At 51.3% G+C, this 18,487-nt stretch overlaps 1 protein-coding gene and 1 long non-coding RNA gene across 13 annotated transcripts in view; one reads left to right on the top strand and one right to left on the bottom strand.

Moving 5' to 3' along the window:
* Positions 1-23: 23 nt before the first annotated feature.
* LOC116597637 lies at positions 24-13,400 on the top strand. Of its 8 annotated transcripts, none has more exons than XR_004288712.1 (6): positions 24-1,277; positions 3,936-4,027; positions 7,314-7,816; positions 8,134-8,267; positions 10,544-10,641; positions 11,132-13,400. It is a non-coding gene; the product is annotated as an uncharacterized LOC116597637 (long non-coding RNA). The 8 variants fall into 8 exon arrangements; XR_004288719.1 differs by lacking the exon at positions 10,544-10,641 and having other exon boundaries at positions 731-1,277; positions 11,132-12,769; positions 12,857-13,400; XR_004288710.1 differs by lacking the exon at positions 10,544-10,641 and having other exon boundaries at positions 3,936-4,520.
* FAM3B (FAM3 metabolism regulating signaling molecule B) overlaps positions 4,396-18,487 on the bottom strand; it is a 58,058-nt gene continuing 43,966 nt past the window's right edge. For 2 of the 5 annotated variants that reach the window (XM_032355596.1, XM_032355566.1), the window contains exons 4-8: positions 14,287-14,345; positions 13,318-13,368; positions 12,262-12,349; positions 11,109-11,241; positions 9,563-10,624 (exon numbers count right to left, since the gene is read on the bottom strand). In XM_032355596.1, coding sequence (XP_032211487.1) covers positions 10,457-10,624; positions 11,109-11,241; positions 12,262-12,349; positions 13,318-13,368; positions 14,287-14,345 — 499 coding nt within the window. In that variant the 3' untranslated portion in view covers positions 9,563-10,456. The other 3 variants (XM_032355573.1, XM_032355581.1, XM_032355587.1) reach the window with 3 other exon arrangements.

The following is an 18,487-nucleotide window of genomic DNA, read 5'->3' as shown; positions in this document are numbered from 1 at the left end:
CATCCAGGGACTTAGAGCAGCACGTCCTCTAGGACATTCCGCGATGATGGCAACATTATATTCTTTGTGTCCAATACAGAGGGGCACCTGCGCGGCTCGAAGCCTCCTGAACGAGGCCAGTGAGCCTAGGATCTGACGGTCTTAGTCTTAGTTGGTTTCATTCTGATTGACTCGGCCCCTCACGTGCGGCTCCCACACCGAGGTGCCTTGCGGGTCTGTGATCTCAAAGCTCTGAGGGGGTCCCACGACAGCACGCCTGAACCACCCCTGACCATCCTCATCCTCTCCCCGTGGGAAGACCTGCAGACCCGAAGGAGGGAACTCTGTAGCTCCCTGAAATAACCTGTTTGTTCAGTGCACACCCTCACACTCCCGGGGGTCCCTGCGCTGGGAGAGCTCTCTGCCGGGCCAGGAAGAGGGCAGAGGCCAGACTGTAGGGGCTCCCAGCTGGGAGCTCAGCCCTGACCCTGCTGACCTTCTGGTCCTGGGTCATGTCCCCCGCAAAAGGGCAAACATGTGCCCAGGGGTCCTGCAGGTCCCCAGTTCTGTGGTGGAGTGGAAGCAAGTCGGGTATGCCCATCACCAGAGCATAGCTGCCAGGAAACCTCAGGAGCCCTCAGGATGCCAGGCCTGCACAAAAAAGAGGAAGTGGGCCTCGGCTGATCCTCCCCAAAATCGAAACAAACATTGTTTATAAATCACGAAAAAAGAATCCCAAGCAATTCTTTGTTCATTCATTTTACTTACTGCCCTTGTGGGCAGGTTTTCCTTTAAAGAAGAAAATTAGAACCTTTGCCTTAGAGATCTTGGGGAGATAGTCTTGGAGATCTGGGCACTGTAGGATCCGGGGTCTGTTGCTGACCCCAGCAGGGAGTGGGCCACTCACCCGCTGTGTGATGCTTTTCTGTTTCGACACCCATGTCTTTCCCAACAGTCCTGGGGCGTGCTCATGGCTTCAGGAGAGGCATCACGAAGGCCCCGTCCAGGCAGAGTGGCCCCACCTTCAGCGAGAGCAGCAGCAGCCCTCCATCTACCGTCCAGAGGGCACCCCCTCCTGCATGTTCCCCCCTCCCGGCGGCCTCTCCGGGAGGGAGCCCACCCCTCGAACTGCCCAGAAGACAGGGTCCTTGTAGCCAGAGGATGGCGACACGCCCAGCCGAGGGGGGAGCACTCTCGGGAGCATCAAAGCACAGACCAGGCGGGCTGTCCACTCCGCTGGGTGGGGGGTAAGGATGCACCCCCAGCTGGCCTGCTGAGTCTCCGTGGGATGGCAGCAGGTGTGTTCAAAGGGTCCAGCCCCCTGGACCCAGGGTGCCCCCCCGCGTCCAGCAGCCCTCTCCTTCCAAGCTGGCATTCTCAAGTGTACAAATGACGCCATGAGGACTACTCAAGATTAAGAGATGGAGGGATCTGTGGAGACCGAGGCCCGGCAGGGGTGCGAGGGTATGTGCTGTGGTGGGGCGCAGTAGCGGGGCGGGGGTGGGGGCTCTGCAAGGTCAGAGACCTCGGCCTCCTCCATCTCTGGGCCCCACCTCTCCAGGGAGGCTTACACTGGGCCCTTGGGTCAGGATGGGCCTGAGGACTAGCAGGGGGTCCGCACGGGGCGGGCTGGGCACAGGCATGTCGCGTCAAGCCCTCAAGCACAGGGATGTTGGGCCCCAGGGAGGGCAGAGTGAGCAGGGCGGGAGGAGTCCTCTCCGGGGCTGGGGCATTCCAGCGGCGGACACCCTGTTCTCGGTCAGGAGCAGGTCAGGAACGAGCTCTCCATTCTGCTTTGGGGTGTGCAGAGTCAGAGGCGTCTTGGTAATGGAAATGCTGTGGTAGGTGGGAGTGGGGTTGTGTGGGGGGACCCCCCACCCCCGTTCAGGGAGGCAGAGGCTGGAGGCCCTGGTGTCCTTGCTGGAGGGAGCTTCTTCCCCACTCCCCTCGCCCCTGTATCCGCCCTAGGGAGGGGCGCGGTCTGCCCTCCTCCTGGGAGAGCTCACCCCTGCTCTGCCCTGGGAAGGCAGGCTGGGTCCCTAGGACGCTCAGGGCTGGTTGTCCACCCGTGTCATCTGTCATCGGCAGCTTTTTGTTGTTCTGACTAGACTATATTTGACAGCGGTGTGGGTTCAAAGCAAAATTGAGGGGAAGTCACAGACGTTCCCCATTTCCCGCTGCCCCAGCATGTGTGCAGCCTCCCCCAGGATGGACAGCCCCCCAGAGTGGTATCTTTGTCCCAGGAGTTGACAAGCCTGCACTGACCCCTCATGACCCAGAGTCCGCGGTTCAGGTCAAGTTCACTCTTGGTGATGCACATTCTGGGGACCAGGGTCCTCCGAGCTCCAACTGTCCCTGCAGCCCCCCAGCCCCCGCCGCCTCACACTCCCCAGCTACCCCGTTCTCACAGAACCCAGAACCCCAACCCCTCCCACAGAGGGGCCCGAAGGGGCTTCCCGGTAAGGGGGGGGACACAGCTGGGGCGGTGGGGGACAGGGCGCTCCTCAGGGAGGCAGCGGTCCCCAGCGCAGGGGAGGACTTTGTCGCACAGCCATCCCTCTGCGGGCGTTGCTCTCTGCGGCGAACTCCCCAGTGCACGCTGGGAGGCAGAAGCTTTCAGGAACGTACAGCCAGAGCTGCCCGAAGAGAACGGGTGGCAGGGCCCACAGGGCCCCAGCAGTGACCCAGGCCGGAAATCTCTGTGTCGACGTTGTGGAAGCCATCCCGCTGGCGGCCACACTAGTTAATGGAAGAAAATGAAAGTCTGGGAAGAAAACGTAAGCCTGATGGAGGGACTGCAATGGCCCGGGTCAGGGCTGAGGAGGGCGTTCTCAGGAAGCTCTGTGTTGGGTCAGCGTCAGAGACGCGTGAGGGCAGGTCCAGGGCTCTCTCGGGGGTTGGTCCCCAGAGGCTCAGACGCGCCCACACTCGGTGCCCTCGTCGACAGCAAACAGGTGCTCCCGGGGCGGGGTGGGGGAGACGCTGGGAGCCCGAGGGGTCCCAGCACTGTCTCAGGGCAGGGGCGGCCCCAGAGCCTCCCATCCCGGAACAGAACTCTGGGACCTGCTCGGCCAGGAGGTCCTGAGGTGAACTGAGATCAGAGAAGATGATCATTCCGGCCGGACCACGGATAGGCTCCCTCCTCTTTTCTTTAGCCCAGAAGGGTCTATGGGTGCCAGAGCTTAGCACCGGAAGGGAACAGAAGCCGTGTCCCTGGGGAGGCCATACCACACCCCACAGTCCCGGTTACCTAAGCAGCAGACATTTGCTCTCCCTCAGTCTGAGGCCAGAAGTCCGAGGCGCTGGCCGGCCTGCACGCCCTCCGCGGGCTGGGGATGGGGAGGAGGCATCTGTCTTCTCCAGGCCTCTCCCCAGGCTTCTAGGGGTTTGCCAGCATCTTTGGCTTCCTGGCTTGTGGAAACGTCACCCGGACCTCTGCCTCTGCTCCGTGTCCACGTCCCCCTTCGCATAAGGACACGGTCACCCTGGCTCGAGGTCCACCCTACTTCCCCTAACTTGCTCTCCCTGCGATGACCCCATTTCCAAATAGGGGCACCTTCAGAGGTCCCAGGGGTTAAGATCTCAACTTAGGAATCTTGCAGGGGCAGAGTTCAGTCCATAATGGGGCCTGAGCCACGGGCCTCGCTGGTGGTCTGCAGACTCCTCTGCAGAGAGGCCCTGGCTCCCCGAGGGACTACTGCTCAGGGCCTCGGGCCAGCAGGCACCAGATCCTCCTGGGGCCAGAGACCCAGAGCCCGGCCTGGCTTGCAGGGTCAGTGTGTGCCCGCTCACACTCGCCCCTGCCTGTGGGAGGACAGCCCCCTTGTGCCCGCATGGCTGATACCCCCGATACCACCCGGCAATGGGCTGCAGGGCATGGGGTTCACCCGTGTCTGTCCTGCCAGGGGCTCGGGGGCATCTGGGATTCCTGCTCCTTCTGACTTCTGTGCCTACAGGGACCCTCCTCTGGCCTGGCTCCCAGCACCCTGTGGCCAAGCCTGGCTGATCTGCGACTCACATGCCAAATGAAGAAGAAATCAGTGCCACAGTAAGTCACCAAGCCAGGGGTGGTTTGCCGCTTTGAAGGGTGCTGACATTCAAAGCGCCAGGTGCTGCTGGTTGTTGAAGGGCGTCCTCCTGATAAGGATGCTCGCACACATTCACCCGCCCCAAGTCCTCCCCTTCCAACTGAAGTGCTGGAGGCTCCGGGAGGCAAGACCCCCAACTCGACCTCAGAGCCAGGCCCGGAGTGGTGTTAGAATGGATGCTTGGCCACGGGCTGGCTGCCTGAACCCCAGATCAGAGGCGTCGTTGGACGTCCTTCACCAAGCCTGGGTATCTTGGACACTTGGATCTAACGATGTGTTCCTGGGGATTGCGGGGTATCTAGCTGTCCTCTTGAGAGCAGAGCTTACTGGGCCTGCTGGGGCTCCTCCTGCCGGCCCCGTGGAGTGCACCCCTGTGTTCGTCTGGGTCTCCTTCGCTACTGTGGTGATGCTCCTGCCGGAAGGCAGACGTGCCCAGATCCGCAGGGTGGATAAGTAAGCTCACAGACCCCCAGGGCTCAGTGGGAGCGGACCAAGGCAGCTTTGCCAAGCCCTCTGACCGCGCTCAGTGTCCTAGGAGAGGACAGCCCGGAAGGAGGGTGTGTTTCGTCGCTGTGTCTTAGGGCACATGCATAGGTCCAATCCCACGTGGCTCTGTCCCCCGACAAACGGGGCTTGCTTCCCCCAGCCTCTCCTTCCCAGGGCACATCCCCGCCTCCCCTCCCCATCCCCATCCATGCCAGTCTTCCTGCTCAGTAATGCCTTCATTAGAGAAATTCTGGCATAAACATACTGTGTGCCAGGACTGGATACAGCAAACATGGCTCGCTTGAAGGAGCCCTCAAATGCTCATCAAATCTTGACTGTCGGCCAAGATTCCTGGGCCAGGCCACACCACACGGGTCTACACATTACACGTTTATTAGGGCTGTGTGCAACGTTAGCTCGGTGGTTTCGGGATGCAGCCTTCTATCTGCACCTCTGCCGGCCAGCCAGAGTATCTGTTCCTTGTGCTATCAGAGTGGTTGATCTGTGTGAAGAAAAGAGAAGAATTTTATTTAGCCACTAATCTTTTCAACAAATATTTAACGTGTCAGTTACTAGCAAAGTCATATAAACAGAATCATTTCCTAGAATGGGATTTGCTCTAACCTACTCTGGATACTTGATTTTTTCCCCTCAATGTGCTTCTTAATAATATTTGAACCAGGTGTTAATGAAGTTATAGAACTTTCTGCAATGAGGCCATGTTCTAGCGTCCATGCCGTCCAGCAGAGTAGCCATCTGCCACATCGGATTCATGAGTACTTAAAATGTGGCTAGTGAGACTGATGAACCTGATTTTAAATTCTATTTAATTTAAATAAAGGTAAATATAAATACAAATTTGGCTAGAAGCCGCCATACTGGACAGCATAGCTCAAAGGTTTAATTTTCAATTCTCTGGGTTTAGGGGAGTATTTTTTTGAGGGAAACTGTCGCGGCCCTTACTCAGCAAATGTGTGTTCATACTGACTGGGCTTTAATCCTTCATATCTTCGATGTTTGCACAGTAACAGAGCACCTTAGCCTGATACAAAAGAGGGATAATTTGCATTGTTATGGAACTGTGGAATTCTAGTTTTATATTCCTTTCTATGTAACAGCTTTACGAAGAGGTAATTCACATACTATAAAATTAACCCATTTAAGCATAGGATTCAATGGTTTTTAGTATTCACAGAGATACACCACCATCACCACAACCAACTTTCGAACATTCTAGTCCCCTGAACAAGCAGGGGCACACCTGTCAGTGGTCACTCCCCACTGTCCACAGCTCTAGGCAGCCACTCATCTACTTTGTCTCTCCAGATTTTGTCTTTCTGTAAGTTTCATACAGACAGAATCATACCAATATGTGTTTTTTGTGTTGGTTTTTCTTCACTTAGCATATTTTGAGGGTTCACCTATGTTGTAGCATAGATCGGCATGTCGTCTATTTATGTGGTTGCATGATAGTCCTGTGAATGGGTATACCATATTTTATTATACATTTTTAATCTGTTAATTAGACATGTGGGTTGTTTTCCCTTTTTTTGGCTTTTGTGGGTAATACTGCTATGAACATTCACTTACCAGTGTTTGGGTGAACATATGTTTTCATTCTATCAGCTAAATATTGATAAGTAGGATTACTGGGTTATCTGGTAACTGTATGTCTAACTTTTTGAGGAATTACCAGAATATTCCCCAAAAGCAGTTGTATATCACATTTCCTCCAGCAGTGTATGAGGGTTCTAATTTCTCCACATCCTTGTCCATACTTCTTAGTAGGTCTTTGGTATTACAGTCATCCTAGTGAGTCACTGGGTTTTATTTGCATTTTCCTAATGGCTAGCGAGGAGCATCTTTTCATGGGCTTATCGGCCATCTATCTGTCTTTGAAGAATGGCCCAGTCAGATCCTTTGACTATTTTAAAATTGGGTTGTCATTTTATTATTAAGTTGTAAGAGTTCTTTATATATGCTGGATACATGTCCTTCATTTGCATATATGTTCTCCCGTTCTGTGGGTTACCTTTTCAGTTTCTGGATGGTATTTGTGCTTTCTTCTGTCCTCTGTGCTTTTGCTATTCTATCAGAGAAACTGTGTCTAACCCAGGGTCACAAAGACTTATGCCTATGTTTTCTTCTGAGAGTTCAGTAGTTCTAGTTTTTACCTTTAGTTATTTGATCCACTTTAACTGAGTTTTTGTATATGGTGTGAGGTTGGGATCCCAATTCATTCTTCAGCATATGGATATCCAGTTGTCTGGCTATCCACTGGTTGAGAACATGACCCATTCCTCAAAGGCCCTGCATGGGAAAGCTCTGTCACGTGTGGAGGATAGCCAAGTGGAGGGGTAGCGGCTTTGCCGGCGTGTGGGGCATTGCAGCATGGAAATCAGAGTAGGAGTGGACTGGCTGGGCTGCTAAGAGAAGGGTTCCAGACTGGTCTGGTTCCAGACTGCCAGGGACTAAGACGGAGACCGCGGGAGGTGATGCTAAAGATGATCCCGGGCTGAGTACACCGAGTGGGCCAGGCTGACCACCCACATTTCAGGGCAAAGACAAGAGGCTCAGGCACGTGACATCACAGTCCTCCGGTCACCAAGCTCAGGGTGACAATGTCTAGGTCTGGATTCAGGCTGTGCTGCTTCAGGCTTCTATCTCCTTTATGTCTAAGTATGTAGGTCTCAGATTCCTCCTCCTTTAGAACACTGGAATCAGCCTCTAATGCTTTATTTTTAATTTATTATTTTTTAGACACTGTTTATTTTCCATCAATCTTACTTCCATCACGTTGCCTCTGTGGAGGAGCGGCTTAGGGCCACTCAGTGGTTGCTCCTACCCCTTCCATGGCCTGAGCAGCGGGAGCAGCCAACCAGCCTTCCGCACCCGACTGAGTCTTCGGGAGGGAAGTGCTGACCAGGCCCAGCGCGCACTTGCTTGTCCTTGATGAGTCTGCACCTTCAAGTTCAGCCGTCAGTCAGGAGCTGGAGCAGTGCGCCCTGAAATCCTTCCTTGGTCACGGCCTTTCCAGCGCTGGCCTGTTCTTCTCTGCAATCTTGTCAGCATCTCTGTGAAGTAAAGATCAGACACGACCGCCCGCGGGTGCACCCAGGAACAGTGCCAAGCACGCGCAGAACTTCCCAGGCCAGCGTCCTCCACTTCGGACCCCCTGAGGGAGCTCCACTGTTGCTGCAAGGAATGGCGATGTCCACGGTTTGCAGGGGAGAGTCTGTGCTCCACAGAGCGATGGAGGGCAGGTTAGTGCAAGACGCCTCTGTGACGGGCTGGTGGTCAGCCCTGCGATCAGTTACCACCCAAGTCTGGGCTCCTGGAAGGCTTCCTGGAGGGCTCCAGGAGGGAGGTGACCGGCAAACCCACCGCAGCCCAGTGCCCTGGCTGGGATTCACGGATGTTAGGATGCTGATGTCAGCCGGGTTTTCAATGACACAGCGACGCGAGCTGCCAGCAGAAGCTTCTCTCAGGTGTTCCTCGGGTTCATGATGTGGATGCCCTTGCTTTTCTTCTGGGGGTGTGCTGCAAGAAACTCAAGGACATCCTCCTCTTTCACTTGCAGGATGCCTGGGGCTCTGACATGGTGACAGTTTCCCTTTAAGCTGGGACAGGAACGTGGAACAACTCTGTACTGACCCCTCCCTGGGTAGTGTGAAACAAAGCAAGTCTCTTACATTTTAAAATTCAGTTCGATGGGTAAGTGGGGCTGGTGAAGGCTTCTGAACGTGCGGGTGACCTGCGGGCTGTGCCTGGGAAGCTGGCTCTGGGAGCCAGAGGGGCAGGGTGGGGATAGTGGCTGGGGACCAGCCAGGGCCCGGAAGGCCCGCCCCACACAGCCAAACACCACCCCTGGGAAGTCCAGCAGGAAGTCTGCACACCCCAAACAGGAAGGCGTACTGATTGCCCAGTAGTGCTGACTCGCTCTCTGGGAGAGACGCCCCTGAGGCCCTGCCCCGGCTCAGGCCTCAGTCAGCATCTGAGCAAAGACCCTTTCGTGTCCCTAAGCCACGGCTCTAAGAGCTCCCACCAACACCGCCCACAGCACTCAGGTCTCATCCTCCTACCCTTGGAACGACCGAGACCAACACACACGTACAGGCGAGACAGGCCTTTTCCTGAAATTCCCGTAGCGCCCCTGCCCCGAGACGCCGGTCTTCTAAGTCCGGGGCAGCGTTCGGACGCCCACTCTGTCCTTGATTCCTCGCCTTTCAGAAGCTCACTCTCCTCAGAGAGAAGATAAGGAAGCGAGGGCCATTGCTACTGTGCGATTCAAATCAATTTTATTTTAAACATCTTAGCGGAACATTGACAGGGAAGCTGGCTGTTGAGACGTTAGAGCTGCTCCTCACTCTAGGCTTTTCTGATAGCGAGGACCCCCTGGGGCCCCAGAGGCACGGCAGGGAGGGCAGCACTTTCCTCGGGGCCTGGCCTGCGCTCTGGCTGCGTCCGGACCTGACCCGGGGCTGGTGGCGAGAGGCCCCCAGGGAGGTGGGAGCGCGGAGGAAGGAGAGCCCAGGGTAACGCAACTGGAGAAGGAGCGGGGGGGTGGGGGCTGAAGGTGATGTTAGGGGGAAGCTGGGAGGGGCACAGGGGATTGGGACCTCTATCAGGACAATGGTCCAACCCTTCCCGTGCATCAGAATCACCCTCCAGGCCCCACCCTGCGATTGCAGCTCGGGTGGCCTGCAAAGTCGCTCTGGATTCCAGGACTTTGCTCAGTTCTCCGGCCGGGCACGCTATTCTCATTTACTCTTCAGGTGTGGTAGGTGTGGTCACACTTACTCTGCGGTAGGCGTGGTCTTTATTCCTTTCTCCTGAGAGAGGATTCTGAGGCACAGAGAGGCTGAGTAACTTTCCCAAGACCACACAGCTGAGCGGAAGAAGCCAGGAGATCCTTAAAGGGCCAGACTGCTGCTGATCATACAAGGGCCGAGGAGAGGCATGCTGTCTTAATCGGCGGGGTCAGCCTGACGAAGGCCACGGGTCTGCGGGGTGCATCTCCCCGTCAGAGCCGCCGGGCCCTGAGGAGCTACCTAGCTTTCAACCCATTGCCCAGAGCAGCAGACAGGCCCACGGAGGTCAAGTGGTTTGCGTGGGATCACTCGTGGCCCCTGGCAAATCTGACACAGGACGCCAAGCCCCGGCCCCTGGCTGTGCCTGACTTAGCGCACTATGCCGTGTGGTCCAGACGGTGCTCCCGCACAGAGCCCGGGGCATGTCTCTCACTGGGACATGTGTCTGAGGTCCCGCCGGTACACTGGGTGTCCAGACCCAGTCACTAGTACCAAGAAGTCCACGCTAGAGCACCGAGTAGATGCTCCCGACACGTCCTGCACGACTGGCTCGGTCCGCGAAAGCACGCGAGAGTCACAAGGGGAAACGTGCTTTTGTCGACGCGTGTTAAACAAGCCTGATTTCGGAGCCTCCAGAGTGCTGCGTCCGGGGGGCTTCAGAGGGGCTGCGGGGCGCCCCTGGGAGCTGGCGATGAGTCATCTGCTCGCGTGGCCACACTGACCTCCCACCTCCCCCGGCGAGGGGATCCTGCCAACAAGGAGAGGCCCAGCCGCGGTCTGCCTCCGTCTGTCTCCCTTCCCAGACCCACAGCCACAGCACACGGTGCCAGGAGGGGACCAGGACCAAGACCAGGGCTCCCAGCCTGAAGTCAGAAGCAGCCACTCGCCCAGGCTGGGGGCGCCCAGCCTCTGTCTCCTCCGAGTTTCTGGCTCCAGGAGAGGAAGCCTTTCCCTGGGAAGAGTCGGTGACTTCGCTCCGTGGTCGTGCGACTGCTCCTTCCTCTCCTGGGAGCTGTCTTGTCTCCCAAAGAGCTGTGTCTCCCAAAGGGGCCATGTGACCGTCCCCAGAGGCGCTGGTGGGGACTCTGACGTTCACCAGTGCTCAGTTGCAATTTTCACAGGCGACCAAATTAATTCATTACAACTTGATTCTCTTGCTCTTTCTACTCTTCCATAAAGGGGACATGATGGGGGCTTAAAAGCAAGCTGGCTTGAGCCATGGCAGCGCCGCGAGCTGGGTTTATCCCGTGTCTTCGGAACCCGCACACACAGGCCGGGTGAGCCCATCACCCCGCGCCGTCACCGGTCTCCGAACACAGGCAAGGGCCCGAGAGGCTTGCCCCAGCCCATGCTGGCCAACCCGTGACAGAAGGCGGGACCTACAGCCCATGAGGAACTGTCTACTTTTAAAGAGATTTGGGAAGCGTGAGCTTCAGTCGAGTGCCTTTTCCTGATGTAACGGGCAAGGTCTACAAACCCCGTATGATGGACTATTTTACTTACAACGACGGATCAGGCCCCTACCGCCATTCGCCCGGGACTCAGGAATGTAGAGTCCCAGGCACTTTCCCACGAGCGAACCCAGGGTTCAAACCCAGGCAGCCGGCTCCGCGTGGCCCCGTGTGGCACGCACTTCGCGCAGGAATGTCCTGGGGACCAGGAGCCATCACCGACCCACAACCTTAGAAATTACAGGGTGTCCTACACTAACCACTTGTGGGAAGCGACATTTAAAAGCACTCACATTTTCTCTCTGAATTTCTGCAGGAAGCTCGAAGCCTTTTGCTGTGAGAAACACCCAGCTGGACCTGAACCGGATGCTCCTGATTTGTTTACTTCCAAGTGCTTCTATGACCTTCTTGGCGTCCTCCTTCAGCCTGGGGGGAGAGAGGAAAGGCGTGTGAATGTCCCCGTGGGGACCTCGGTGTGTCACACCGCCGTTGTCCTAGCAAAGAGGCTTCGAGAGCAACCCACCTCCTCCTGGGGCGTCCAGCGGGAGGGCGTCAAATTTCTAGTTAAACATACGGCCACATCAGGGGCTCTTTGAGCCTCAGGTTTGGGCACAGAGCTTTAATTCTTAATTCTCAGAAGCCCTGTGTCTTGGGATCCAATCACACCTTCCCGTTCAGCCAGTGTCGTTTTTGGTCTTGGCTGCCCCTCCCGTTCACTCACCACAAAAGGAGGCAGAAGTTAGCGAAAGGTGAAAGAACAGGTCAAAACAGTCCCTTTCGTTTTCAGAAAGATCGGTATCACGAAAGAAAGAAAACCCTAAAACAACGCCACCATTGTAAAAGCAGGCAACTTAGAGTAAGCGAAGGGAGGGGGGCAGAAAGGGAAAGAAAAAAAATGGGCTGAGATTTTCCTGAGTTAAATCGGAATTTTTCCAAGCGTATATCAAATAACTTCTGTCTGATAAGATGCCCTATTAAAAATAGGATCCGAGGCCAAATAAATTTGGGGAATGCCTTGTTCAGGAGCCAGACTTACAGGGTACAGAAGTACTCTGGGGTTCGTGGAAGGTTCATGGAAGTTTGGCAGTGAACACACAAGTGTTTACTCAGAAGAGCGAACTTCCGAGCTACACGGGGGCCAGACCAACTTCTTCCCACAGGAAGGGGTGTGTGTGTGTGTGTTTCCTTTTCAATCAGTTGCTATTCATATAGAGAATTTTTTCCCGATTTCCTTTCCTATTTCTGTAAGTCGCACCCTGAGTGTAGCTTTTCTGTCCAAATCCGGGTCCGTGGCGGTTCTTTCTTGCTCCCGAGAATATTCCTTAGCGTCTAGGACTGAACACAGTCCACTTTGTGATGGGCTCCCCTTCCTTCTCCTTAAGAAAGCCCCTTGCTCCAGCCGGCTTCCCCTGTCCCCGCCACAGGGGACAGTCCATCCACGCTCACCTGCTTGCACCGTCGTCCTGGGTCACCATGAAGAGCAGGGACTTGGGAGGTGCACTCTGAATGAAGGTCACCATCGGTCCAGAGTTATCTGTCAGGTCAAGGCAAATCTGCTTTAGGTCCCTGTTGCTTGCTCCCCCAGACGCTGTGCCTCCTCTGGGCTTAGCTGCTGTGTCCTCTGAATCTTCTAATTCCTGGAGCTTGTCTCCACTAGTGAGTGGATGGCCGCTGGGCTCCAGGCTGGGACCCACAGAGGCGAGGGACAGGAGCACATCGTGAGGATCCTAGGACTCTAACCGGAGGCCAGCGACAACCACCGCAGAGGGGTCCCGGGACACCAACTTGCAGAAGGGCGCCAGAAATCAGACTTGCAGACCAGACTGAGTGTGGCAAGTCTTTGCTGAGGGACGTATCTGGGCCTCACAGCAACAACAGGAAGCTAACCTCAAGCCCCATTATTTCCCACTGGGTGGTGCTCACCTTAATTACAGAGTAAAAATGCACAGTTCCTGTAAGTGTGTCCAGACATTTCTTATTACTCTGTTCTCTTTATAAAGCCTTGTTTTTAATAATCCTTACTGTTTGGTAAAAATAAAAGGGGCTGCCGTAACCTGACTGACCTCTGCTCTCAAGCCCAGTGCCCGGACTGGAGGCCACGGAAGAAGAACGTGCGCCGCGTGTTCCGGGACGTGTGCGAGGAGTGCAGGGGCGCACCACAACCAGGACGGGAATAATGATGTCCAGGGCTGGAGGCTGATTCCATTGTTTTATATACGTTTGATTTAAAAAATGTTTTCTCTTATTAGCTGATGAAGCAACAAAAATAAAAGGCCCAGGACAAGTGTGACCCGAGAAGACGTGTTCTAGATAACGCCTTCAAACTTGATCATATGAACTCAATTAAGAGACCAGGAGGGCTTCTGCCAGACTGTTCTAGAATACTCCTACGAGCTTCTGGCACCTTGTTTTAGTAGACAACTAAGAATGTTTGACACTTTGATTTGTGTCTTTTTATCTTCATGCTTCTAATTCGTTTTCATAGGAAAAGAGTTTTCTTACCACTTTCAAACATATCAAAATACCGTGATGCTATCGCTTTCCCAGTCACATCTGAAAATAAAAGAAATGGTTTTTAAAAAGAACATTCAGTGGACTCAGGGCCCATCTGTGGCACCATGGTGCTCAAAACGGCACTCCTTGGCCTGGTCAGCAGTTCTAGAACGGTCCTCCTGCCGACTGCCAGCTACGTGGACCTTCTGCTCTGTCCTGCTGCCCTGCCTCTCCCACAGGAACCCCAGAGCGCCCACCTCAGCCCCCTCTGCTTTGGACTTTAGGTTTTCCAATGGGATTCTCAGAGCAGGTGTTTTTGTTTCGGTTCCCACAGCCCCGTGGTCAGGGGACCATGCACCCCACGTGCTCTCAGTCACAGCACACAGAGCCCTTTCCTAAAACCTCTGACAGGTCTCCTGGTAAAGGGCCTCTGGTGGCAGCTGTGACAGGATGTCTTCCCCAGGCCTAAGAATAGGCCAAGACTTGCTCCCCTGAGGCCCTAATTGGCCTTTTCTCACAGAGGTGGGAACCGGCTTCTAGCCTCACCCTCTGCAGGGTGGAATCCAAGAGCGACTCCAGAATGGTCTGTGCCCTCACAGCCTGCTTATCTGACTTGACCCCTGCCTTCTGAGGGTCCTTTTCTGTTTTCTTAAAGGCCTATTAGACTATTTTAAAAAACAAACTTTGTGTTTAGTAATCTCTACACCCAATATGGGGATCGAACACATGACCCTGAGTTCAAGAGTCACACATTCTTCTGAGCCAGCCAGGAGCCCCTGACTTTTTTCTTTTTTTTCCAGGAACCACAAATAATCTGTAAAGTGAGGTATTATAAAAATAATCAAAGAATTTTAAAATGCATTAAAATATAATCCCAGACTAGATCATTTGCAAAAATCATTGAAAACCCAAGGTATCTTTGAAAATCCAACTGTGGAAACTTTAGGGAAGTTTGAAAGAAAACATTTAATAACTCACAATTGACAATGGCAATATTTATTCCTCTTCCAATATTTCTAGTCTTTTCTCCCATGAGCCTGAAATGTAAATAAGAGTCAGTCAAAGAATCCCTGTCTTACTAAGCAATGAGTAGGGCTCCCTGTTCCACAAGCCCTTCTCTTGGCAGAACACTGGTCCCTATCACTGGCACTTGCCATTTCCTCGAAGAGATGCACAGGCCTTGGCTCATATCCCTTGAAAGTCACCCTCATTCTTGCTCCACACATACCCACCCCCAAGCTTCTACAGAATCAGTCCCTTGGGGAACACGGAAGCTGCTCTTACTCCTGCAATCTAGACAAATGGCCGGAGACAGGAAAATCTAGGATTTGTTGAGCACAGGCGCTTTACAAATATTTTCTCACACTCTTCCACCACCTCCCAAGCATTCATTTTCCATCTTACAGGAAGTCATAAGAGGTCGATCAGTTGGGCATGGATCTCACCCAAGTCTGCTATCCATGTATACACTCTCTTTCCCCATACTGACAGAGGCCTGGTTGGACTCTTGGCGATCCTTTCATCATGCCACAAAATGGAAGACAGTTTACCTCCTCAAATAAATACTTCCTATTACTTCACTTAATTTTCACTTTTAAGTTGGAGAATAGGGCCAACTTCAAATGAACTGTGACCTAAAACCAGTAAGAAGACTGACTTTCCTGGAGGTGGTATTTATTATTAAAGATTCTAGAATTTTGTGTGTGTTTGCCCCTTCTGTCAAGTTTGTTTTTTTTTTTTTTAAGATTTCATTTATTTAGTTAAGAAAGAGAGAGAGCATGAGAGGGGAGAAGGTCAGAAGGAGAAGCAGACTCCCTGCTAAGCAGGGAGCCCGATGTGGGGCTTGGTCCCAGGACTCTGAAATCATGACCTGAGCCAAAGGCAGACATTCAACTGACTAAGCCCCTCAGGTGCCTGACACCCCCATCAGGTTTTAGAGTCAGGGTTATGCTAGTGTCACAAAAAGAACTTGAAAGTTTTCCTCCTTTTCCCATGCTTCGGAATAGTGGTTACAGCACTGTCATTTTCTATCTGCTCTTAACACATTTATCTAAACTCCCCTGGGGGCTTTCTAGTATGAGTCCTTTTTGGAAGAGTAGCTTTTTGACAACTTTAGAGAATATTCTATAATATTTTGAAAAAGAAAAAGAAACTTCCATTTATGATAATGGAAAGTGGGGGTGATCTGAACCTAACTTCTCATAGAGAAAAATTTAAAAATGGGATTTAAAGAGTACCTACTAGACTGTATTGGAGACTTCACAAGGAAATAAAGAGCACTGAAGCCAGGATGTGGGGGAATACTGAGTTTCAAGGGGGGGGAGCCCAGCAAATGAAGTTATTTTGCCTCAGGAGCATTTGCTAACTAATTCCAGAAAAAGTATCAAAGGAGATGAGTAGCACTTTTGAGAACCATGTGAGGTGAGGCTTGGGGGATAAAAGTTGGAAGACCAGGCCCACCAAAGGGAAGGCCATGTTAAATCTTCCAATCTATTGGGTTGGGGTAAAAAATGGTTGAATCTCAAAAATAAGAATGAACCAGAAATAGATCAGAGCTTGAATAACAGCAGCCAGATTTTAAGTCAACCGGGTGGGTCCCCCTAAATCTCAGTCTTTAACATTTATTCAGACCATTCTATTCTGCTAATGATTCTAAGTCTCCGGTTTATACCAAGCAAAAACCCTCAGAAAAAGAAGAGACCAGCTAATACCTCATTTATCCAAAATATTTCAAAGTAACTATACTTAAAATACTAATGAAGACAGTAAGTAAAAGCAAAACATTTCAAACTGGCTAGAAGCTCTAAATGAAGCTCTAAATCTAAATTAATGTGAAAAGCACAGTTGGTAGTCAGTGGAGGGTATTCACAGCAGATCAGGCACAGAAGAAGATCTGTAAACTGAGCCACAGCTCAGAGGAAAACAGGTCTGTCTACAACGAAAGATACAAAGATGGAGAATACAAAACAGACTGAAAGCTACTGAGAACGTAGTAATAAGATCTGACATATGTTTGTAGGGGTCTCAGGTGCTCAGGAGAAGGTAAGTGGGGCAGAAGAGACAATGGCAGAGAATTTGTTCAATGTGATGAAGAACTCTGATTTGTACTTATTTAAGAAGCCCAATGAGCCCTAAAGAAAATAAAGCAGTAACAACAGAAACAGGGTACAAATGCTGAAAGACAGTTGGGGGGGTGGGAAGGCCATTACTTTCATCATATCAGCAATTCAATTATTCACTGACTCTCAAGACAAACAATGGAAGCCAGAAGACAATGGAACGGTCTCTGTCTGGGATGAAACACTACCTGGGAAAATCTTACAGCAAGGACGATGAGATAAAGGTGTTTCAGAGAAAAGTAAATTGAGAATTCACCATCAGTAGACCATACAGAAGCTTTTGTTCTGTATCTTTTGCTGTAATAAACCTTATCTGTAAGTATTAGCTGTTCCTGAGTCTTATAAGTTCCTCTAGGAGATCACAGAAGTTGAGGGTATCTGTGCAATTCCCCCCCAAAACAATACCCAGTTGAAATACATGCACATATGCACAAACAGACGTGATTATATTACACATTTGATGCATGGGTGGACCTATCTCAGCTTTCTTTCTTTTTTTTAAATTTTTTTTAAAGATTTATTTATTTATTTGAAAAACAGAGCTCACAGGCCGTCAGAGAGGCAGACACAGAGAGGGGGTGGGGAAGAAGGTGCCCTGCTGAGCAGAGAAGCTGATGCGGGGCTTGATCCCAGGACCCTGAGATCATGATCTGAGCCGAAGGCAGAGGCTTTAACCCACTGAGCCACCCAGGTGCCCCTCCCCCCTTACCGTATTCTTTTATAACGAGTTGGAAAATGTGTTGCTCTGAATTTTGTGAGCTATTCTAGCAAATAACCAAACGCAAAGAGGGGCGCATGGGAACTCTGGTTTACAGGCAATCGGTCAGAAGTATAATGACAATCTGGGACTTGTGATTGGTATGTGAAATTGGCAGGGGTGTGGTGGTGGAAAGTCTTGTGAAACTAAAGCCCTTAACCTGCTGAGTCTGAGGCCATCTTCAAGTAGGTATATCAGAATCGAGTTGAACTGTAGATCCATCCCCCAGCTGGTACTGCAGATAACCGCTTGATGTGGGGGAAAACGACCACAGGTTTGATGACCAGAGTACAATGCACTCAGAGTACTGGGGGGAACATAAAGGAAATCAGTAGTTTAAGGAAAGTAGTAGAAAACTACTGTTTTCCTTTGTGCACCCCAAAATAATGTGGCTCACTCAAGAAGAAACAGATAACTTGAGTACCTCTGTACTTATTGAAGAACGTGAGATTTGTAGTTAAAAATATTCTCACAAAGAAAATTCTAGGCCAGAAGTCTTCACTGGGAAATTGCACCAAATCCTTCAATAAATAATACTAATTCTTTACCAACTCCCTCAGAGTATTGCAGTGAATACTCACCAACACATTCCACCTTGATATCAAAACCAGAGAAAAAATAACAAGAAAACCACAGACAAATATCCCTTAAGAACACAGATATAAAAATTCTTAGTAAAATTTTAACAAACTGAATCCAACAACATATTAAAAAGATAGGATATTACAAGCAAGTGGGATTTATCAGAAAAGGCAAGGTTGGTTTAATGTTCAAAAAAGTAATTCACTATATTAGCAGACTAAGAAAGACAAACCATATAATCCCCTCAAGAGATACAGAAAAAACATCTGACAAAATCCGATATCTATCACTGATTTAAAAATCTCAGAAACCTTGAAATAGAGGAATTTCTTCAACCTGATAAAAGACTTCTACAAAAAAATCCCTAATTAACATCATACTTAATGATGAATAATGGAATACTTTCTCTCCAAGACAAGGAAAAAGGCAATTATGTCTACTCTCATCATTTCCATTCAGCATTGTAACAGAGGTTCTCTCCAGTGCATTCAGGCAAGAAAAAGAAAACAAAGGCATGCAGATTAGAAAGTGGTAAAACTGCCTTTTATTGGGGCTGGGTTGGGGATAATTAGCTGACATTACCATCTATGTAGAAAATCCAATGTTTAAAAAAAACAAAAAACTACTAGAACTAATAAGTGAACTTAGCAAAGTTGTGGGATATAAGATCATTATACAAAAATCAATTCTATTTCTATATACAAGCAATGAACAGTTGTAA

This window comes from Mustela erminea, chromosome 1 (genome assembly GCF_009829155.1).
Source record: "Mustela erminea isolate mMusErm1 chromosome 1, mMusErm1.Pri, whole genome shotgun sequence".
In the NCBI taxonomy this organism is placed as follows: Eukaryota; Metazoa; Chordata; class Mammalia; order Carnivora; family Mustelidae; genus Mustela; species Mustela erminea.
This window is presented reverse-complemented; position numbering and strand designations above follow the sequence as displayed.